Genomic DNA, 18,936 nt, shown 5'->3' with positions numbered 1-18,936 from the left:
TAAAATAGACTCTTTGCAGGGTCATCTGCCTGCTCTATTTACAGTGAATCTTTCTAAATTAATATGAGCACATGATTTTAAGAGTCATAAAAAGAAGCTATGGTTTGTCATAAAGGGATTTTTAAAAAATTTGTGCAAGCTTTTTCACCTATCATTACAGCCATGTATAGGTGTTTTTGCTTATGTAACTATGCATTTTTTTCCAGCAGAGTATTGAGTATTATATATTGTATTGCTTTTACAATGTGTTCAAGAACTAAACTAAAGGGAATTTCATACTTAGTGCACCTGTGTCTTAGCATACACTAAAACAAGGTTTTAAGTGTTACCGAAATACTAATTCTGTACAATTTCATAATTCCCTCTGTGAATTAGTATGTATAATAATGAAGAACACTCTCCAACTGTCTTTTACCACAGAAGTCTAAATAATTTTGGTCATTGTCTAGTCAAGGTTAATGTCCTTGACATGCACGTACAGCTTCAAATGTCTGTGTTGCTTGTCTTTGGACTTGTAATCAAAATGTTGCTAATTCCAGCTTTCTGTTTTGAACTTGTAAGCATAATGCACTTCCTACAGCATTTGACAAACAAGTATTTGTGAAAATGTATTTGATTATCACTGAAGTAAGTAATATATATTGCATTAACTAAAAATTGGATTGATGCTTGCAGAGGACAGGAACTTGCACAGTGTTTTGGCATAAAGCCTAGTTTTTAGTGGACTGACTTCTTTCAAGAGAAATGTTGAGAAATAACTTACAGCCAAGTGAACAGTCAAAGTCTTTTTTTTTCCCCTTCTCATATGGCTCTGCTTAGCTCTAATATTTAAACCGACTGAGCAGTTTCAGTGGTAATTACAAACTCCATTCAGTATTTTTTGGCTAAGAGGGGTGTGTGCTTTGAATGTCACAGAACAATTAATCTTGCTAGTCAGAAAGTAGGATGTGAAACCAAGTTACGTGTGGTGGCAAGGAAGCAGATTCACTTTTCTTGGCTGTTTTGGGGCAAGGCTGAGAGAGGATGACTTTGGATTTAAATATTTGTTTTTTAGGTATCCACCAGAAGCGCCAGAACTTCAAATCCGGAAGATGGCAGACTTGTGCTTTTTGGTGCAACACTATGAACTTGCATATAGCTGCTACCATACAGCAAAGAAGGACTTCTTAAATGATCAGGCAATGCTTTATGCAGCTGGAGCACTGGTTGGTACTGCACATAACATGAGCATTCTGTGAACTTTTTCTAATAATCTCTAATATTTGTCTGAAGGTAACAAAATACAGTCTCTCTCCTCTACCTTCACATTTGAAGGGTCTCCCCAAATCTGCTGCCTATCTTTAGGAAACTCTAGGGTGTTGTAAAATCTGTTTTCTGCTGTTATATGAAAGGAATAAAGGTAAAAACTGGAGAGTTAATTCATAAAATACGGAAAAGAGAAAGCCTAGAATGCAACCTCCAGAAAAATTTATCTTTAAACTGATAACTCAAAGCAAGATGTAAAATAACTTTATAGTATCTCTTTTAGACTTAGGCAAAATACTTATTTGCCAGAAATTCAAGACTCTGTCATTATAAATATGGTATTGTACCTGTTTCCAGGTGACTTAAAACTTGAAGGCTATACTTTGAATATGTCACTACTGAATTTCACTCTAAACACATACTAATTATAATTTCCTCATAAAAATGAAGGTATTTGTAACTAAAGTAATTTGCATCAAGATAAATGGGAGTGCCAGGGGAAATTAGTAATTTTATCAATTCTTAGAGGGCACATATTGTAAACTTTAGTCTGGTGTTAACTTGCTAAAATTCTAAACTATGCTTCATAGAACCGTGGAAGCATTATTGCACATCTTTGCATCTTGATTAAAACTTTTACTTAAATGTCTGTTTTTACAGTTCAGAAAGTTGCTCTGCATTTGGATAATCTGAATAAGAATAATAATATTGAGAAATCTTAATTTGCAAATGAATGGAAGCAGTCTTAAATACAAATTTGTCTTAGTGTTTACTTTCTGCAGAAAATCTTTGCTTAAATATTTTCAATCCATGAGAAAAGAAGTAAAATTGCAGACTGCATATTAACTAGAGTTTCCTTGGAAGTTGATAATGTAATTTAATTTAAGCAAAACTCAAAAAACAGACCTCGTCTTAAAATACATGGTAGTGCTACTTTGCAGGAACAATCTTCCTGATAATAGGAAGTTCTTTTGGATTTGTAAAACTGCAGTGATTTTATACTTCTACACAGTATTGGGGGTACTGTCAACTGCAAACACTTCTGTGTGTAACTGGCTAATTAGAAGCAGAGCCATATATAGGCTGTTGTATTAAACCTTTTATCAGTTACAGTGTATTGGATACTTTTATATGCCAGTAACTGATTAGATGAAGATCTTGAATCTAATAGCTATTGAAACATGTTCCTCAGCTTTTTGAGGTTTATGATTTGTTGGAAAACCTACATTGACTCCACTGAATTTCTCTTGTAGGAAATGGCAGCAGTATCAGCTTTTCTTCAGCCTGGAGCTCCTAGGCCATATCCTGCTCATTATATGGAGACAGCAATTCAGACTTATCGAGATATCTGCAAGTATGTTGTTCACTTTTTACTGATATTTATACAGTGAAAGTTGAAAGATCTGGTGGCTTAACTTTCTTGCCTAGCACAGTAATAGTGCCAGATCATCACAGAATGATGGTAAAATTTTAAGGAGTAAGATTAACATATCTAGGGTAGCATGAAAGGAGATCTGGGCTCTTCATAAGAGAGTGCTTATTGAAGTTGTGTATTGAATTCACATGGTAGACTTTTAGGTAGTGGGGTGGCTGCAAGGAAGGTTTCTGTGAGAGGACAGCAGGAGCTGCCTGTGGCTGAATCAGTTTTCATGCATCTCCAGAATGAACCTGCTGTTACTTCTCTGATAACACATTTAAAAAAGGGTAAAAATAACTGTGCAGCAGCTGTGAGAAAAGAGTGAGAAAATGAGAGAAATAGCCCTGCTGATACCAAGGTCAGGAGAAGGTGGGACTTCCCTGTAGCCTGTGGTGAAGACCATGCTGAAACAGATTTTTCCCTTGCAGCCCATGGAGGTGCATGGGCAAGCAGGGATCTACCCTGTAGCCTGTTCCAATGCCAGAGCATTCAGGTGGATGTACCATGAAGGTGGCTGTAGTCTGTACAGAGTCTATGCCACAGCAGGTTGCTGTCAGGAGCTGTGACCTGTGGGGAAACCACACTGAAACAGTTCCTGAAGGACTGTGTACTGCAAAAACGGACATATGCTGGAGCAATTCTTGAAGAACTGCATCTGTGGGAGGGACCCCACGCTGGAACAGGGAAGGAGGATGTGCAGGAAGAAACAGCAGAGGAGAAATGTTATGAAGTAACCACAGCCCTTTTTCCCTGTTCCCTTGCCCTGCTTGTGGAGAGGAGGAGGTAGAAGAATTTGGGGTGAACTTGAGCCTGGGAAGTAGGATTTGTTAGGAGATGGTGTTTTATTTCTGCTTTTATTTATCACTGTGCTATTCAGTTATTAATTTTCAATAAATTAATTCAATCTTCCCTAAAACAAGTCTGTTTTGCCCATGACTAAATGGTGAGTAGTCTCCCTGTCCCTTTCTTGGCGCATGAGGTTTTCAATCTGATCTTCCCCTGTGTTGCTGAGCAGGGGGTATGACAGAGCAGCTTGGTGGTACACAGGTACAACTTGCCAGCACAACTTGATTCTATTTGTTGGACTTCTTGTTTATCAGATAATTTTATTTGGTACTCTTACAAATACAATAGTGTTCTAAAAAATGCTCTCCATTTGACTTTCATAAAGCTTCTGTTATAGTTGGATTGGACACTTAATATGTCAATCTGTATGTGGTTATTTTGTGGGGAGTGAACTTTCAGATATTTTGCTTTAAGAAGAATAAGCAACAGAACCTCAGTCTGATGCTGTGTGTAGAAAATTAGTAAGATTTGAGCTCTCTGAGGTTTACTTTGATAAATATTTATTAATACATGCATGTTTTTACTTTAGGAACATGGTTCTGGCTGAACGCTGTGTACTGCTTAGTGCTGAAATCTTAAAAAGTCAAAGCAAATATTCAGAGGCAGCTGCTCTTCTGATTCGTTTGACCAGTGAGGTAAAACTTAGTAGCTTTTTCTGTTTCTGCCCTCTCACTATTTGTTTTCTTACCCAAACACTTCTAGGTTACCTTCTGATTCTTGTCCTACAATATTTTTCTAGCCAAAGGTAGCAAATGAACAGGTATAGAGCATGAAGTGAAGAAAACTGTGTACACTGTAAGTGAAGGAACTAGTACAGTTATTCTTTTTCTAGTCAAATGACTTGCTTGACTTCCTTAACCATACTAAATATGTTATATTTGGCTTTGTAACTAATTTTCTTTGACATCTACTTAGCTCTTGGATGGTGTAGCTTACAAACTCACGTGTTAAAAGTATTAGCATGGCTTGCCAGAGCCATAATGGATGCTATCCCATATATAATACATATATTATTAATCAGAAGTTCTCTATAGTTTAAGCTACTAAGGCATTACTGTAGCTCAGCTGGTATGAATCATTAGAATTTTACTCTCTAAGTGAAACCATACACTTCTGTGACATTAATTGGTGAAAATGAAGCATGGAATCAGTTTCTAACCCAGGAATTATATTGCTTGAAAAGGAGTGAAGAAACATGTAATTCCAGTAAGAATGTAGCATCTCCTTTAAAGCTTGGAGGGAAGTCTATCTGGTAGTTCTGGCTTCATGGGCAGCTGCACCAAATGTGATGCTTCTGAGACCTTCCTTGGACCGCTTAAGCACGGAATAAATCTGTTTAGTTCTGTAATTTTCTTTCTCAAGGTCTCTGTAGCTTCATTCTTACCCTTTCAACTTAAGCTTGCTACCAATGTTTACAAGAGCAGCCTAAGATATTTAAAACAAGGAATTTAAATACTATTAGTTCTGCACGGTCATTTTACAGCTTAAAATTGTACCTACTATGCCTGTGGAACATTTTGGTAGTTGCAAGGAAAATCTTCACAGGATACTATATTGGTGTCTCAGAGTATATTTGTAGTCAAGATACATACTTGAGCACCACTGATAGCATGGAGTTCAGCTGTGGTAAGATCAAGTAGATGCTGTTCTGATTGGTTAAAGTAATATAGCTGTATCTTCGCAGAAGACGAGAAGGATATAATAGTAAGAAATTGTACATAAAGAAATCAATATGTTTGAAAGGTTCAAGTGATAAAAATATACCAAGTTTCATTGCTCTCTGTATTTTTCAGTCATCCTGGTAGTGGTCTTGTTTTTTGGTTCTAGCCTTAATATCTGCAGGGGGAGGCAGGGGAAAAGGTGGGAGAGTGCTTCAGAGATAATGGTGTTTGAAACTGTAGTCTGAGTAATTGAAAAAGCAGAAAATACCTCTTTTGTTACTCAAACTGAAACAGGTTCATATATGCTTCACTAGAAGAAATAAGACTATGATCGATCCTATTGAATGCTATTGAAAAATACTTCTAGTCTTATTTTTTGTGCTCACATATGTATATAATATTTGCATATAAAGGATCTTCAACTTCACAGAACTCTTACAACTTACTGTCCCTCTTAGTATTAAAACAAGACCACTGTTACCTTTATGGTTTTATTCAACTCAGGCTAATTCTTTTTTTCGTTTTAAACAGGATTCAGATCTTCGTAGTGCACTCCTGTTGGAGCAGGCAGCCCATTGTTTTATAAACATGAAAAGTCCCATGGTTCGAAAGTTTGCATTTCATATGATATTGGCTGGCCACAGATTTAGTAAAGCAGGGCAGGTAAGTATTATCTTTGCACATGGAAAGTATGTTTGGTATTAGATGCTTTGAAAAATATGTTAACTATGTCATTAGTCTGGAAAAAGATGCTTGGCTTCTGACACTTCTGTGTTAGTCTGCAGTATTCTGTTCTGTAATCTTCTGAAAATGATTTCTGGATTGATCACCCTAGCCTTTTACTTCTGTTTTTGAAGTAATGCTGAAGATCACTGACTTGAAACTTAAGTGATGTGTATTTTCATGTCCGGGTCTCATTTTATACAGAGTAATTTTTCTTTTTTTTGGCAAAGGAATATTTTTACTCTTGAGGTAAGAGTGAAGTGCAGGACATAATTATTTGTTAAACTCAGCTTATTAGAATAATAGCAAAATTTAGATATTTGTTTTTTCTGGTGACTTAAATACATGTTCTTTATTGGAGGTGCAGGTGCATGAACAGTTATTACACAACAAACCAAGACATCTCTTTGGCTGTTAGACTTAAGTGGCAGTTAAAGCAGTACAGATGAGGTTGTTTTTACTCCCATTCACATTCTTTTGCAGGCAGCTCTAATGGTGATAGATGAACTCTTTTGGATAGAACTTTTGTGCTTTGTTTCTGCATTAGTTGTGGGATATATTCTGTAAAGACAGCTTGTGCTTGATTCCTGCTGAGGTTGGTATTGCAAGACAATAATACAGGAGAACCAAGGTATCAAATTCTATTTGGAACAAAAGCCCTGTAGTCTTTGCTGGGGATTTTCTCTCACCCTACCCAACCCTAGCCCTGACCCTATTCAGTCTCACTATCCTGGGAAGGACTAAAAAAAGTATTTTTGCATTGTTGGCTTCTGTGATATGAGGAATAGTAGGAGTACTTCACCTCCATGTTGGTTTTCTTCATGCAGTGGTTTTCCTGTCTGTTGTTATGACAGAACAGTACTGACAGGAAGCTGTTGAGCAGTTTTTCATGTATTCATTCTTTTATATCCTGTTCCTTTGTCCGGGAAAGTGAATGCATTTTGTAAATTTTTGACTTTGTGTAACAGCTGTCTTTGCTGTTTGTGTCTAATATTTGTAGGGATTCTGGTTTTCAAGAAGTACTTTTTCAGTGTTACAGGAAATGTAGCTATTTTATTTTATTTTTCCTTTGAGGTGCAAAAATATAAAATGCAGCTGAAGGGAAATAAGCCAGGCAGACCATAATACCATATTTTAAATTGTCACTAGTACATGCTGATGTTAAGGATTTACTGCTTGTACTCTGCTGTCATCACCATACCAGTGTGAATGTATTGGCCCATTAGTGCTGTAAGTAAGGGAATACTGTTGCCATTTTTTGAAATCTGAGACTTAACTGGACAGTGAATGTCTATACAGCTGTTCAATACCTAGACTTGGGATTGAATGCCTGGATCTTGATACATGTGCAGGAAAGGAACTAGGTAGCTGACTGGGATCAGGCTATCTATCTCCCAGTGGCTAATATGATTGGTAATTTTTCTTGTATGTAAGGCTGGTTTTTGTTGGTTTTCTTGGCATCAATTTTTGTCCCAGATACGTATACTGAACAACAGTTGGCTGAAAGTATCACACTGAAAGTTCAGTTTGGGTGGAATTAAATTTATTAAATCTAGATTATGTCCTGAGGCTTGGCAGTAGAGCTCTGCAGACTTAAGCAGTCAGTCGTAAAGGAACTTCAAATACAGTTTTAAAAGTAATCTTTTCTTATTTGCTTTTCTAACTTACTGCCTGTTACTATAGTCTTTGAAAATGTGAATTTATTCTGGAGGCTAGGCTCTGTTCTGTAGGAACAAGCACTTCTCTGCTTAGATTAGTATTGACCAGATTCTATGAGGCACACTTCTGAAATACTACAGTTTTTAGTTTATGTACTGGCAGGGATGTGGTAAAAAGTACTTTTCTGACTTACTGTTCAGTCTTTGTCATGTTATAATTGCAGTGAGTGAATAACAGGATAATTTGACAAATTACTTTTTTTCTTGCAGAAAAAACATGCCTTACGTTGCTACTGTCAAGCCATGCAGGTTTACAAAGGGAAGGGCTGGTCTCTGGCAGAAGACCACATTAATTTCACCATTGGTCGTCAGTCCTTTACGCTTCGTCAGCTGGACAATGCTGTTTCTGCTTTCAGGCATATTTTGATCAATGACAGTAAACAACCTCCAGCTCAGCAAGGAGCTTTTTTAAGAGAATATCTTTATGTCTATAAGGTAAATTACTTCCTTGTCTATGTTTCTAGAGTAATAAGTAATTTTATTACCACCAGTTTTCCATTAAATCATTAAATGATTTTCTATTTTATCTGCATTGGTCCAGGGTTGTTTTTTTTTTTTTAATGTAGTTGATGTGTTCAATTTTTTACTTCAGGCTTCAAAAAACCCGCACATGCTGCATTACACATGTAGTACTTTCACAGATGGGTATAAGTATGGGTTATCATCACAGTAATGTATGTGTTTTTATTACAATAAAGTCTTCTTTTTGAGGGTCATAGCTGAATTGTAGTTGTGATAAGTTTAATTTTTTTAGAGGAAACGGATGTGTTCTGTTTTGATCAATTTATGATTTTGAGGGTTTTTGACAATACATATTTAATAAAGACTAGGTAGCTGTGTCATCATTCATACAGTGAATTTCATTCTCTAATAAGGGTAGAATTTGATGGATCAAGTGACTCATTGAGTTGTGTTTAAGTTCATAGGTGATTCTGGGGGTGTTTAGTGCTGATATTGCCACACAATATGCAGCCATGTAGATACTGTCTTTTAAAGCTTATGAACAGAATTTCTGTGGTGTTTAAGTTATGGCAGACCTTACTCAAAGGCTGGTGTTTGAATCCACAGCTCAGCTTGGTGAGAGTCTTGTTTAAAGGTGGTGGGATAGTAAATGTAATTTATCAAATTCTGAGTTAGAGAGTCGAGCTTTGCATTAAATAAATCTTGTAACAGCAATGCAACCATCGTAGTGATTAGATTTCAGGATTAAAATAATTCTCCTTTTCCCATAAGGATTTCACAAACTTCAAACTCCTATTAAAGAAAAAAAAATCTCTGTCAAACAGTTAATTGAAATTATTTATTCCATCTTAAAAGTATTCCCTTTTCAAACATTGAGTGTTTTTAACTTGGCTTATCATTCAACCACTGATAACATACATGACACTGTTTTCTTGCTTCTTTACTCCAGAATGCAACCCAGGCGTCACCTGATGGTCCCTTGCCACAGCTTCCTTTACCATATATTAACAGCTCAGCAACTCGTGTTTTCTTTGGCCATGATCGACGACCAGCAGAAGGTTAGAAAATTTTAAGTAAACAGTTTCAAGCACATTTTTTTAGGAACCAAAATACATGCAGGAATTGGTGCTATATAAAAGAAGTCTGTCATTATGTAAAACTAAAGTGACTGGGTAATTTAAAAATATTTCAAAAGAACAGCTTGAGCTTAATATCTATTGGCTGGATGTTTTCAGACTTTCTGTGTAAATATGAAATTTGTGTATGTGGTTGTGTGGACTGTCACTGTTTTTCACACCTGGAAAGCTTCAATGCAAGTCAGTAATGAACTTCATGAAAGGGATTATTATTTGTTGTAGCAAATACTGGACACTAGTGGTGATGCTACAAATTAGCTTTACAGTTAACTTCCTCTAGGATGAAATATTTGAAATACTGATTTCTGAGGGTAAAGAAAGCTGAGTGGAAATTCTTATATGATCCAAGGCTGTACTGTGGAGTTGTAGTCTGTTATAAAGTAAAAATTATCTGTAGCCTGAGTATACTAGGTGGCATGCTAAAATCTTGGAATGTTGCAGTATCCAAATTGAGCTATGTTCAAATTATTCTCATTGTTGTCTTCCATGTGTGTATTTCAAAATGTCCTGCAATTCACTTTTTAAAATCAATTGTAGCCTAAGAATTACAGTGACCTAGAATTTAAAATATTTTAAGAATAGTTATTTGCCAAATTGCTAGTGCACCTCTCTGGTGCAGCTGTTGCACATTGCAGTTCTCGCCTTTAAGACAGCCTTTTTCTTCCCAGGTGAAAAGCAGGCAGCTACGCATGTAAGCTTGGATCAGGAGTATGACTCAGAATCATCACAGCAGTGGAAGGAGCTCGAGGAGCAAGTTGTGTCTGTGATAAATAAAGGAACCATACCTTCAAACTTTCAACCAACACAGTTCTGTTTAAATCGCTACTCAGATAACTCCAAATTTCCACTTGCTGTGATAGAAGGTAAAGTTAAGATTTTTGCACTACAGAAATAAACTGAGTTAGATAAATTTGTATTAATATTTCCTGTCTTTAATTAGAGATTTGAACCAACATTTTTGTGCAAATTGTTTGTATATGAATACTTTGAGATATCTTTCAGACTGGGATGGGGAAAGCCTGTTGTCATTTTTTTCTTGCACGTTTTTGATAGAACCAATAACTGTAGAAGTGTCCTTCCGAAACCCTCTGAAAGTTCCGCTTCTTTTGACTGACCTTTCATTGCTGTGGAAATTTCAACCTAAAAACTTCAGTGTAAAGTGTGATGGAGAAACAAAAGAGCAGGTAAGAAAAACTTCATGCTTTTCCAACCCAAACAACTGCAGGTATGGAGTATATATTGAGTATTCAAAATTCTGTACTATGAAAACATTTAAACATAAACATTAAACATGAAGGTTTAAATGTAAACTAAAAAAAAGGTAAGAAAAATAGTAGCTACTGAAATAATTTTTATATTATCTAGATTTTGCTAGATCTGTAGGGCACAAAACAGCCAAGTTAACAAGAAATTCTAATGTGTATTGTAAAGCTGAATGCAAAACAAAATACTTCCAAGATTTCATTGTATGTGTACTACGTCTATTTTGAGTCACACTAGCCTTGACCTGCAAATATGAGTGTCAGTATGTAGATTATCAAATATACCCTTTCCTTATTTGAGCCACTGTACATAGGGAAATGTGTGTTCTGAAGAATGGTGCTTGTATAGCATAGAAACAACATAGTATTTTGATTAGACGCGAAATGAACATTTATTGTATTAAAAATTATTGTTTTGAATACTTTAGATGAGCTGTTGTGCTACTGTTTGACTTAGTACTTCAACTCATGCTGCCAAATGCTCTGATGAACTTTATCACATCCAGATTTTAAAGGTTCTAATACGTAATAGTACAGTAAATTCCTAAATAATTTGTTTTTATGGCCAAAACATTGAAAACAGTGATCTCTAAAGGTGATCTCTTAAGTATTTACCAGGGTTATAAACATGATTCCACATAGTTTAAGTCTCAAGGCTTACCATACACTTTCCCTTCTGTTCTGATCTGAACTGCTACTTTAATGGTGTGATAAATACTTCCGTGAATATCTGTGAAACAGACTGGGAATAGTTCCAATTTATAGTGCTAAATCTTTAATTTCTCTTAAATGTTTACTGAGCTCTCAAGCTGCTTTTTTAATTCGTAAATGCTGAGAAGCTGAGCATGCAGCACTGCTTTTCTGAACTGTGTGGAAATTTGTATGATTTTTTCCCTTGAGCAGTTTAAGAACGGTATTGGAAATATTATTTATGGCACTTTCTCTGCCTAGTAGTAATGATATCTAAACAACTGTTTCTTCTTTTCAGGGTACGTGTGACGAAGATATGGTAGGAACTGAAGCAATAGCAGAATTTTTAATTAATAGCGAGGAGACAAAAGTGGTAAGTACTATACTTTGTTTTAAAGTTTTTTTCAAGGTTGAACTTAGTGTGCATTGCAGGCTTGTTGTGATCTGAACTTAACACTAAACTTATGGCAGCACAACCACATAAACTGACAGAACACATGACTGAATCAGAAATTCCAGTACCTCATATATCTTACCACTTTGTATAAATGTGACAGCAGCAGAGACAGTGGGCACAAGAGGCTACTCCTGAACATCAGGAAACATTTATAACTTCATTTATAACAATTATTTTGTAAATGTGATGGTGCTTGAGCTGCCCAGAGAGATTTTGGAGTATCCATCTTTGGAGATGTTCACAGCCCTTTGGATGGTGTCTTGGCAGCTGGCTTTAGATGGGCCTGCTTGAGCAGGCAAGTTGGGCATGATTACCTCCAGAAGTCCATTCCATCTTCAATCATTCTGTGATGCTGCCCCTGTTAATCATATAAAAGTTAACTTTAAGGAATTTTTTTTAAAGTAATGAGCATTTCTCAGCTGTGAATTGGCTTGGTAAATTCTGTGTATATGAAATTTTCAATCTAGTAAATTATAGATAATTTACTGTTGTAGTTATAGCTGACACAGCTATAAAGTAAATGTAGCCATGAGTGTGTTTAGCAATTGGACATTTAACTGTAATAATACTTCTTTCTAGTAGCAACAACAACAAAAATTTAACGTATCTCCACAGGCAAGACTAAAGCTCTTTCCCCATCAAACAGGGGAGCTACATATTCTGGGAGTCGTTTATAATCTTGGCAGTGTTCAAGGTGCTGTGTCATTAGATGGGATAGATCCTTCTATTGGATTACAGACAGGTAAGTGTATTATTACCTTAAATTGTGTGTTTCTGGAAGGGAGGAGACATGGCTTCTGCAGAGTAGAACTAAATTCTAGTGTCTAGTGTTTGACTACCATGTTGCAAGGTATCATGGTATCCATCAAGTCAGGATGTAGAAATAAGAAGTAAGAGAAACAACTAAATGGGAAAAGAACAAATTGGCTCTTGTAGAAATCCCACAAGGAAGGATGCCAGATCCATACTTTATTGCTCCTTTTAAATCTGATGAATTTTTGAAACCAGTAAAAAAATCAAAATGTAAACATTCCATCTATGTCATGTTGAATCTCTAACAACTTCCATGGACTCTCTTGCTGTTAATTTTTCTACCACATGTTTTTGCATTGTTAATGTTCAACTTTTGTCTAAATGCTGCACTAAAGACCTTTTTATAAATTCCTAAATTTAAATTTGGCTGGTAGTTTTTTTTTTTAGCATCTTGAATTCTCTTTCTTTTACATTAATATATGAATTGACAATTGCATGCTACTTGATCTGTTCTGTTGAATCATTCATCTGAAACTGTCTCTCACATGGAGAATTTAATTGTTAAATGAAAACTTGTGAAAGTGTCTGAAAGAAATAAAAGCTTGTTTGGAGGCTGGAAACCTTTTGAATAAAAACCATTTGGAGAGTGGTGGCTGTCTTTAAAGGAAGTAATCCTCTAAGTGACTTTTCCAGCTTGGCAGAAATTGGGAAAGGAAGTAAATGTCATCAACTTCATGCACTATTTCTGTCTCTTTCCTTCCAGTTGTAGTCAAACTATTGAAGGGCAGAGTAAGTCCACAGCAATGGATTACTGGCTGTTGGAACTTGAAGTAGCCATTGACTGTAAGATTTGAATAATTCTTTGTTGGTGGTGCTGCTTAATCAATGAACATCCCATAGGCCCAATAACAAAACTTAACTTTTGAGATTGGATTGGGAGCTTTGGATAATTTCTTAGAGACAAAGTAAGGAATTACTTAGAAAAACCTAACTAAACAAAAGTTCTAAAATTTTTTTCAGGAAAGTTTGTTTCCAATGGGTTATCTGTACGAGGAAGACAAGATTTGGAAATCCAAGGGCCTCGACTTAATAACACAAAGGAAGAAAAAACATCGATTAAATATGGACCTGATCGACGTTTAGATCCCCTTATTACAGAAGAAATGCCTTTGTTAGAGGTATGTAGCTACTTCCTGCTGGCAGTTTTGAGAAAATAGCTGAATGCACTTTATAAATGTAATTCTAACAATGCCTAAATCTTTCCAGGTAATTTCTGATCTGTCAGTGACAAACTTGTATGGGTTTTTTTAAATTAAAACTTGAAATCTCAAAATTAGTATCCTTCTGAAATTGCTATATTCCCTTTAGGATTTTAGTTGGCAGCTTTGGTAGCCAGATTTTAATGTAAAGGGGGAACAGGCAAAGAAACTTTTTTTTCCTGTTTGCTTGCCATTCATCTAGAAAAGTTATTCCAGCTGGTTAATTAAAATACAGTGCTTTTCCTTTATAGGGTTATTAAAATGGTCTGGGTATCTGGTTAATGACAGGGGCCTATAGAATGGAATGGCTCAACTAGAAGGGACTGCAGTGATCATCCAGTCCAACTTCCTGACAAGTTACAGTATGTTAATGGATTTGTCTAAATGCCTCTTGAACAGTGTCAGGCTTGGGGCATCAATCACCTCTCTAGAAAGCCATTCCACTGTTTGACCACCCTCTCCATATAGGAATGCATCTTATTGTCCAGTCTAAACATTCCCTGGTGCAGCTTTGAGCTATTTCCACATGACTGATCACTGGATTTCAGGATGAAGAGATCTCCACCTCCCTCTTCACTTCCGTATAAGAAACTCTAGGCAGCAGTATAGTTTGGGTTAATGGTTGTTTTGCTGGCAGTCCCAACTTGGTTCAGTGTTCAGGTTTTAATTTTCTCCTTTTCTCTCCCATATAGGTGTTCTTTATAAATTTTCCTACAGGGCTTCTCTGTGGAGAAATCAGAAAAGCATATGTAGAATTTGTGAACGTAAGCAAGTGTCCTCTTACTGCACTAAAGGTCGTGTCCAAGCATCCAGAATTTTTCACTTTTGGTGGAAATACTGCTGTTTTAACACCACTAAGTCCTTCAGCATCTGAGAACTGTAGTGCTTACAAGACTGTTGTGACAGATCCTACCTCTGTGCGAACAGCACTGCTGTCTTCAGCTTCTTCTGCAGACTTTGGGGTTGGCACGGGAGGTTCACCTGAAGTAATACAGGTTCCGCTTCCTGATGCTGTTCTTCTTCCTGGGGCTTCAGTGCAGCTGCCAATGTGGTTACGGGGACCAGATGAAGAAGGTGTTCATGAAATTAATTTCCTGTTTTACTATGAAGGTATTAAAAAGCACTCAAAAATGTGGTAAGTTCTTCTAATCGACCTTTTCTGTCATACTTATTAAACACATTAGGTGCTGTGATTCTGTGATTGTAATGGTAAAACTAAATATTACTGAATTTCTCTTATCACCATGATGTTGTGAAAATGGCTATTTAAATGTTATCTGCTATTTTAAGCATTATTTTTTCCATTATATCATCTAATTTCCATAGGAAATTGTATAGCCTATGCTGCTTTTATTGAAGTAGTAAATACTAAATTATTTAAATAATTAATAGAAGGAGTGTTAATGGAATTAAAACATTTCTTTGTATTTAGTTCCTCTGGAACTAGTGTTCTGAAGTATAGGGTAAAAAATCATAACCTAATTTGTTTCTACATTTTATGAAACAAAATCTTGTCTACCTTGAATGAAAGATTTTATTGTTAAAATTTGGTTAGTAATTGTATTGTGATGAATGATATTCTTTTTGGAGGGGTTAAATACGAAGTTTGACTTGCGTGCTGTTGTATAGTTTCTTTTTGGACCATCTTGAGAGAGTCCACAGTCAAATTTGACACAACAAGCTAAAACAGCCCCAAGAAGTTAATCCACCACTTCCTGTGGGCAGGCAGGTTTTCAGAAAAGGGGGGCTCCATCATGTTTAATGATTACTTGGGAAGACATGTCATCAGGCCCTGCTTTCTCCTTCTCCCTATTTTTATTGCTGAGCATAACACCATATGGTCTGGAATATCCTGTTGGTCAGTTGGGGGTCAGCCGTCCTAGTGTGTCCCCTCCCACCCTTTTGTGCAACCCCGGCCTGCTTGCTGGTGGGGTGAGGAGCAGCAAAGGCCTTGATCCTGTGCAAGCCCTTCTCAGCAATAACAAAAACTTTCCTGTGTCCACATTATTTCTGTCACAAATCCAAAACATGGCAACTTACCAGCTACTGTGAAAAAAATTAGCTATCCTAGCCTAAACCTGTACACTTGAGGTCTGTACCATGGTTGCTTCAGATAAGCTCTAGTAAGGTGGACTGAATGTCTGCTTGTCGTTGAAGCTTGTTTTCTAGGCTAGTTCTGAGAGTGAAACAAAGTTCATGTTCTGTGAGACTGGTTGTGGTGTAAACCAAAGCAGAGTAAGTTGAAAATAGTTGAGAGAGTGGATCAGTAGCATATTCTCAAAACTGAAGTCATGCAAATGCACCCTTGGTTTAGATTTTTTTGTAGCTTCTGAAATATCAAAGTTAGCATTTCATTTGGCTCTAAGTTAGTATGTAGGAATAAGGAATTTGTCCCCTTACAACTCATAGTATTCAGAAATAGGGGTACATTAGAGATGGAAGAGGGATGTTTGAGTAATGTACTTACTTGTTCCTTACTGTACTAAGGTTTTGAGGGGAACTTAAGGGAACTGCTCTGATTTAACAGTACTCTTTGTAGACTGAGGATAGCTTTTAAGTGTTCATGTAATTTGTTCCACTTGAAAGCTATACAAATATCTGCATATCTGAATATTAACTGCAAAACTTAAAAGTTTCTTCTGTAGTTATGACATTGTGAAGTAGAGTTTAGGAAGCTGCTGATTTTTCCCTCCCAAAACCAAGTCACATGATATTTCAACATATTTAGTAGGTAATGTGTATAAAACTTTTGCATGCCTTTAAAATGTTTCCAAGTGGAAGTTATGGTAACTAAAAGCTTCTACATAGGAAAAGTTCATATGTTTTGATGGTGTCTACGAACGGAATTTTAAAGATTAATTCATCCTTAGAAAAGGAGTATAACTTTCACAAAGGGACTGCTGTCCTGGAGGTTGAGCATGCCTAGAAATAGGCAGGGTAGCTGTGATTTGATTCTCTTTTTTTTTTTTTAACTTCTCTTTTCAGGGAAATTTATTGAATGCAGTGGTATTCTAACTGCTTTTTAGTAAATATTTATGGCAGGAGATGTAACTAAGTAGTGGCCTTTCTCTGACTTACTTATTCAGAAACTGTTTTCCAGAGCATTTGGTGGTGTTATATAGCTTAATGATATCTGTGTGCCAGTACATGTCTGTTCGCTTTCACTTTGCCAGTTGTCTTACATCTGAAACATTTCTGAAGTGTTTTTCCTCATGGTAACATCTGAACCTTTTTCTCCAGTGCTTCACACTGGCTGAGACTGTATGTTTAAAGAGCACCTACCCATGCAGAAAGGTGGTTAAAAATAAAGTAGGTTTGACAGGGTTCTCTTCAGTGAAAAGTGTATCATTGGTGGTTGGAATGAACAAATTGTCTAATGGTATTAATATTAAGAAACATAAATGCTAAATTTCTTCATGTCAAGTTCTGGTCAGTTCTGGTTGTTCAAAATGTTGTATTTTTTTTTTTTTCTTTTGTCTCCTCTGTTTCCTAGTCACAGAGTATTAAGGCACACTGCAGTTATTTGTACCAGTCGGTCTCTGCACGTTCGGGCTACTGTCTGCAGAAGTAATGCACTTGGGGATGAAGAAGGCAGAGGGGACACCATGTTGCTCTTTGTGGATGTAGAAAATATCAATACTGTAAGTTCTTATTTATATTAATAATAATGGTACTGTCCTGAAGCTCAGCAGATATGAACCAAGACTCAAGCTTTTCTACAGTAAATTTGCAAACAAAAAAATAAACCTTGCGCATTTGATCATTCAGTTACTGTTGGAAAGAGTATTAATGTGAAGTTATATCCTAACTCTCTGGAAGTCTCCTATACTAATCTTACTGCAAGACTATAGTTCAAAGTCTTTTAAGGAAGATTTATTCCAAATTGATGAGTATTCTTAATCTCAGCTTCCAAGGTTATCTAATTCAGAACTGTGTCCCCTTTCAGTGAAAACACTGGTAGAATAAATGGTAATAACCAAGTCAGAATTTGAGCTCCAATGTGAAGTAAGTTTCTCTGTTTACATTTATCACCAAACTATAAAGACATTTTTACTATTATAATCCAAATACAGATATTTCTGTTGACTTACTAAAACAGATGAAAATACTCAGTTTTTCAAACCATGCTAATTTAAATTTACTCATTTTTTGGTAAAGCTGCTCCCATTTTTTCAATCACAAAGCAAGGTAACTGAATTGAATGTTTGTAGAATTCATAGACGCTTAGTTGGTAGTGGAACCACTGAGTTGATTTGTTGTTTTCTTTTAAAGGTGTGTACACTCTGGCTTTTTCTTCATTTACTGAATATTGTCCACTCCTTAAAGGAGGGAGCAATGTTTTTATGAAGGATTTCCAAGTATAACAATATGAGGTTTATTTTTCCACTACCACCTCACTCTTTACAAGAAAGGAAGCCATGTCCAAAAGCTACATTTTATTTTGTATATATGTAAACCCAAAATAGATCCTGAGTTTCTAGGATTTATGATAAAGCAATGCTACTTTAAATACTTTAAGTAATCCTAGAAACCAAGTAGCCTTGTGGACAGTGTTTTGCATTGGAGTTAAAAAGCCTAATTTTTGTTTACGTTATTCTTAATCTGAAATACTAGCTTATGGGTCTTTTTCTGGGAGATCCTTGTTTCCTCTTTGTGTGGCTTTGTTTACTGGAATTGGAAGTTGCTGTGATCTGGGACTGTTGCATTACTTTACAGTGGGTCTTAAATCTCTCCTTGTCTCTAAGTACCATGTGTTACGAGTGGTGTGAATAATGAGTTACATTTAGATTCTAACAGTGCCACCTTGCAGTGAACACACTGTGCAATGTAGCACATCACAGTTGTGATTTATTTTATTTGACATAACTTTTGTCTGTTCCGCAGAGTGAGACGGGTGTTAAGGAATTTCATATAGCGCAAGTTTCAAGCAATAGCAAGCACTGGAAACTTCAAAAATCTGTTAACATCTCTGGAGACAAAGGTGTGTATCTTTATCACCAAAATGATGGCAAGTCTAGCTACTGACTGATAAAAACAGTTTAAAGAATCTGAATTTGGAGCTGAATTTGGCTTTCAGAATAATTAGTTTCCAATAACTTTGTCCATTCCAAAAATACTAAAGGCTTTATTCTTACATTTCAAGAAATGTATATTTACAGATAACTCATTCAGACGTAATGAATTTTAAAAACAAGCTTAATTTGCAGGTAAATTATTTATGTGATGTAGAGAAATCCACATTTGGTGTGGCTGATAACTTCCTCCCAAGAAATATAGTTGTGTTGTGTGCCATTGCTATGCCTGATT

At 36.1% G+C, this 18,936-nt stretch overlaps 1 protein-coding gene across 5 annotated transcripts in view; it reads left to right on the top strand.

Annotated features, from left to right (window-relative positions):
- The window catches only part of TRAPPC8 (trafficking protein particle complex subunit 8), a 52,646-nt gene that overhangs the window by 17,383 nt on the left and 16,327 nt on the right, over positions 1-18,936 (top strand). For all 5 annotated transcript variants that reach the window (XM_021525729.4, XM_021525731.4, XM_021525730.4 and 2 more), the window contains 14 exons: positions 1,055-1,205; positions 2,499-2,599; positions 4,038-4,143; positions 5,701-5,832; positions 7,821-8,045; positions 9,022-9,130; positions 9,877-10,071; positions 10,262-10,392; positions 11,459-11,533; positions 12,233-12,359; positions 13,391-13,548; positions 14,322-14,764; positions 17,123-17,270; positions 18,514-18,610. In XM_021525729.4, coding sequence (XP_021381404.2) covers positions 1,055-1,205; positions 2,499-2,599; positions 4,038-4,143; positions 5,701-5,832; positions 7,821-8,045; positions 9,022-9,130; positions 9,877-10,071; positions 10,262-10,392; positions 11,459-11,533; positions 12,233-12,359; positions 13,391-13,548; positions 14,322-14,764; positions 17,123-17,270; positions 18,514-18,610 — 2,198 coding nt within the window. The remainder of the gene's footprint in view (positions 1-1,054; positions 1,206-2,498; positions 2,600-4,037; positions 4,144-5,700; positions 5,833-7,820; positions 8,046-9,021; positions 9,131-9,876; positions 10,072-10,261; positions 10,393-11,458; positions 11,534-12,232; positions 12,360-13,390; positions 13,549-14,321; positions 14,765-17,122; positions 17,271-18,513; positions 18,611-18,936) is intronic.

This window comes from Lonchura striata, chromosome 2, assembly GCF_050655825.1.
Source record: "Lonchura striata isolate lonStrDom1 chromosome 2, ASM5065582v1, whole genome shotgun sequence".
Classification (NCBI taxonomy): domain Eukaryota; kingdom Metazoa; phylum Chordata; class Aves; order Passeriformes; family Estrildidae; genus Lonchura; species Lonchura striata.
The sequence above is the reverse complement of the archived record's forward strand: the minus strand, read 5'-3'. Positions and strand labels throughout refer to the sequence as shown.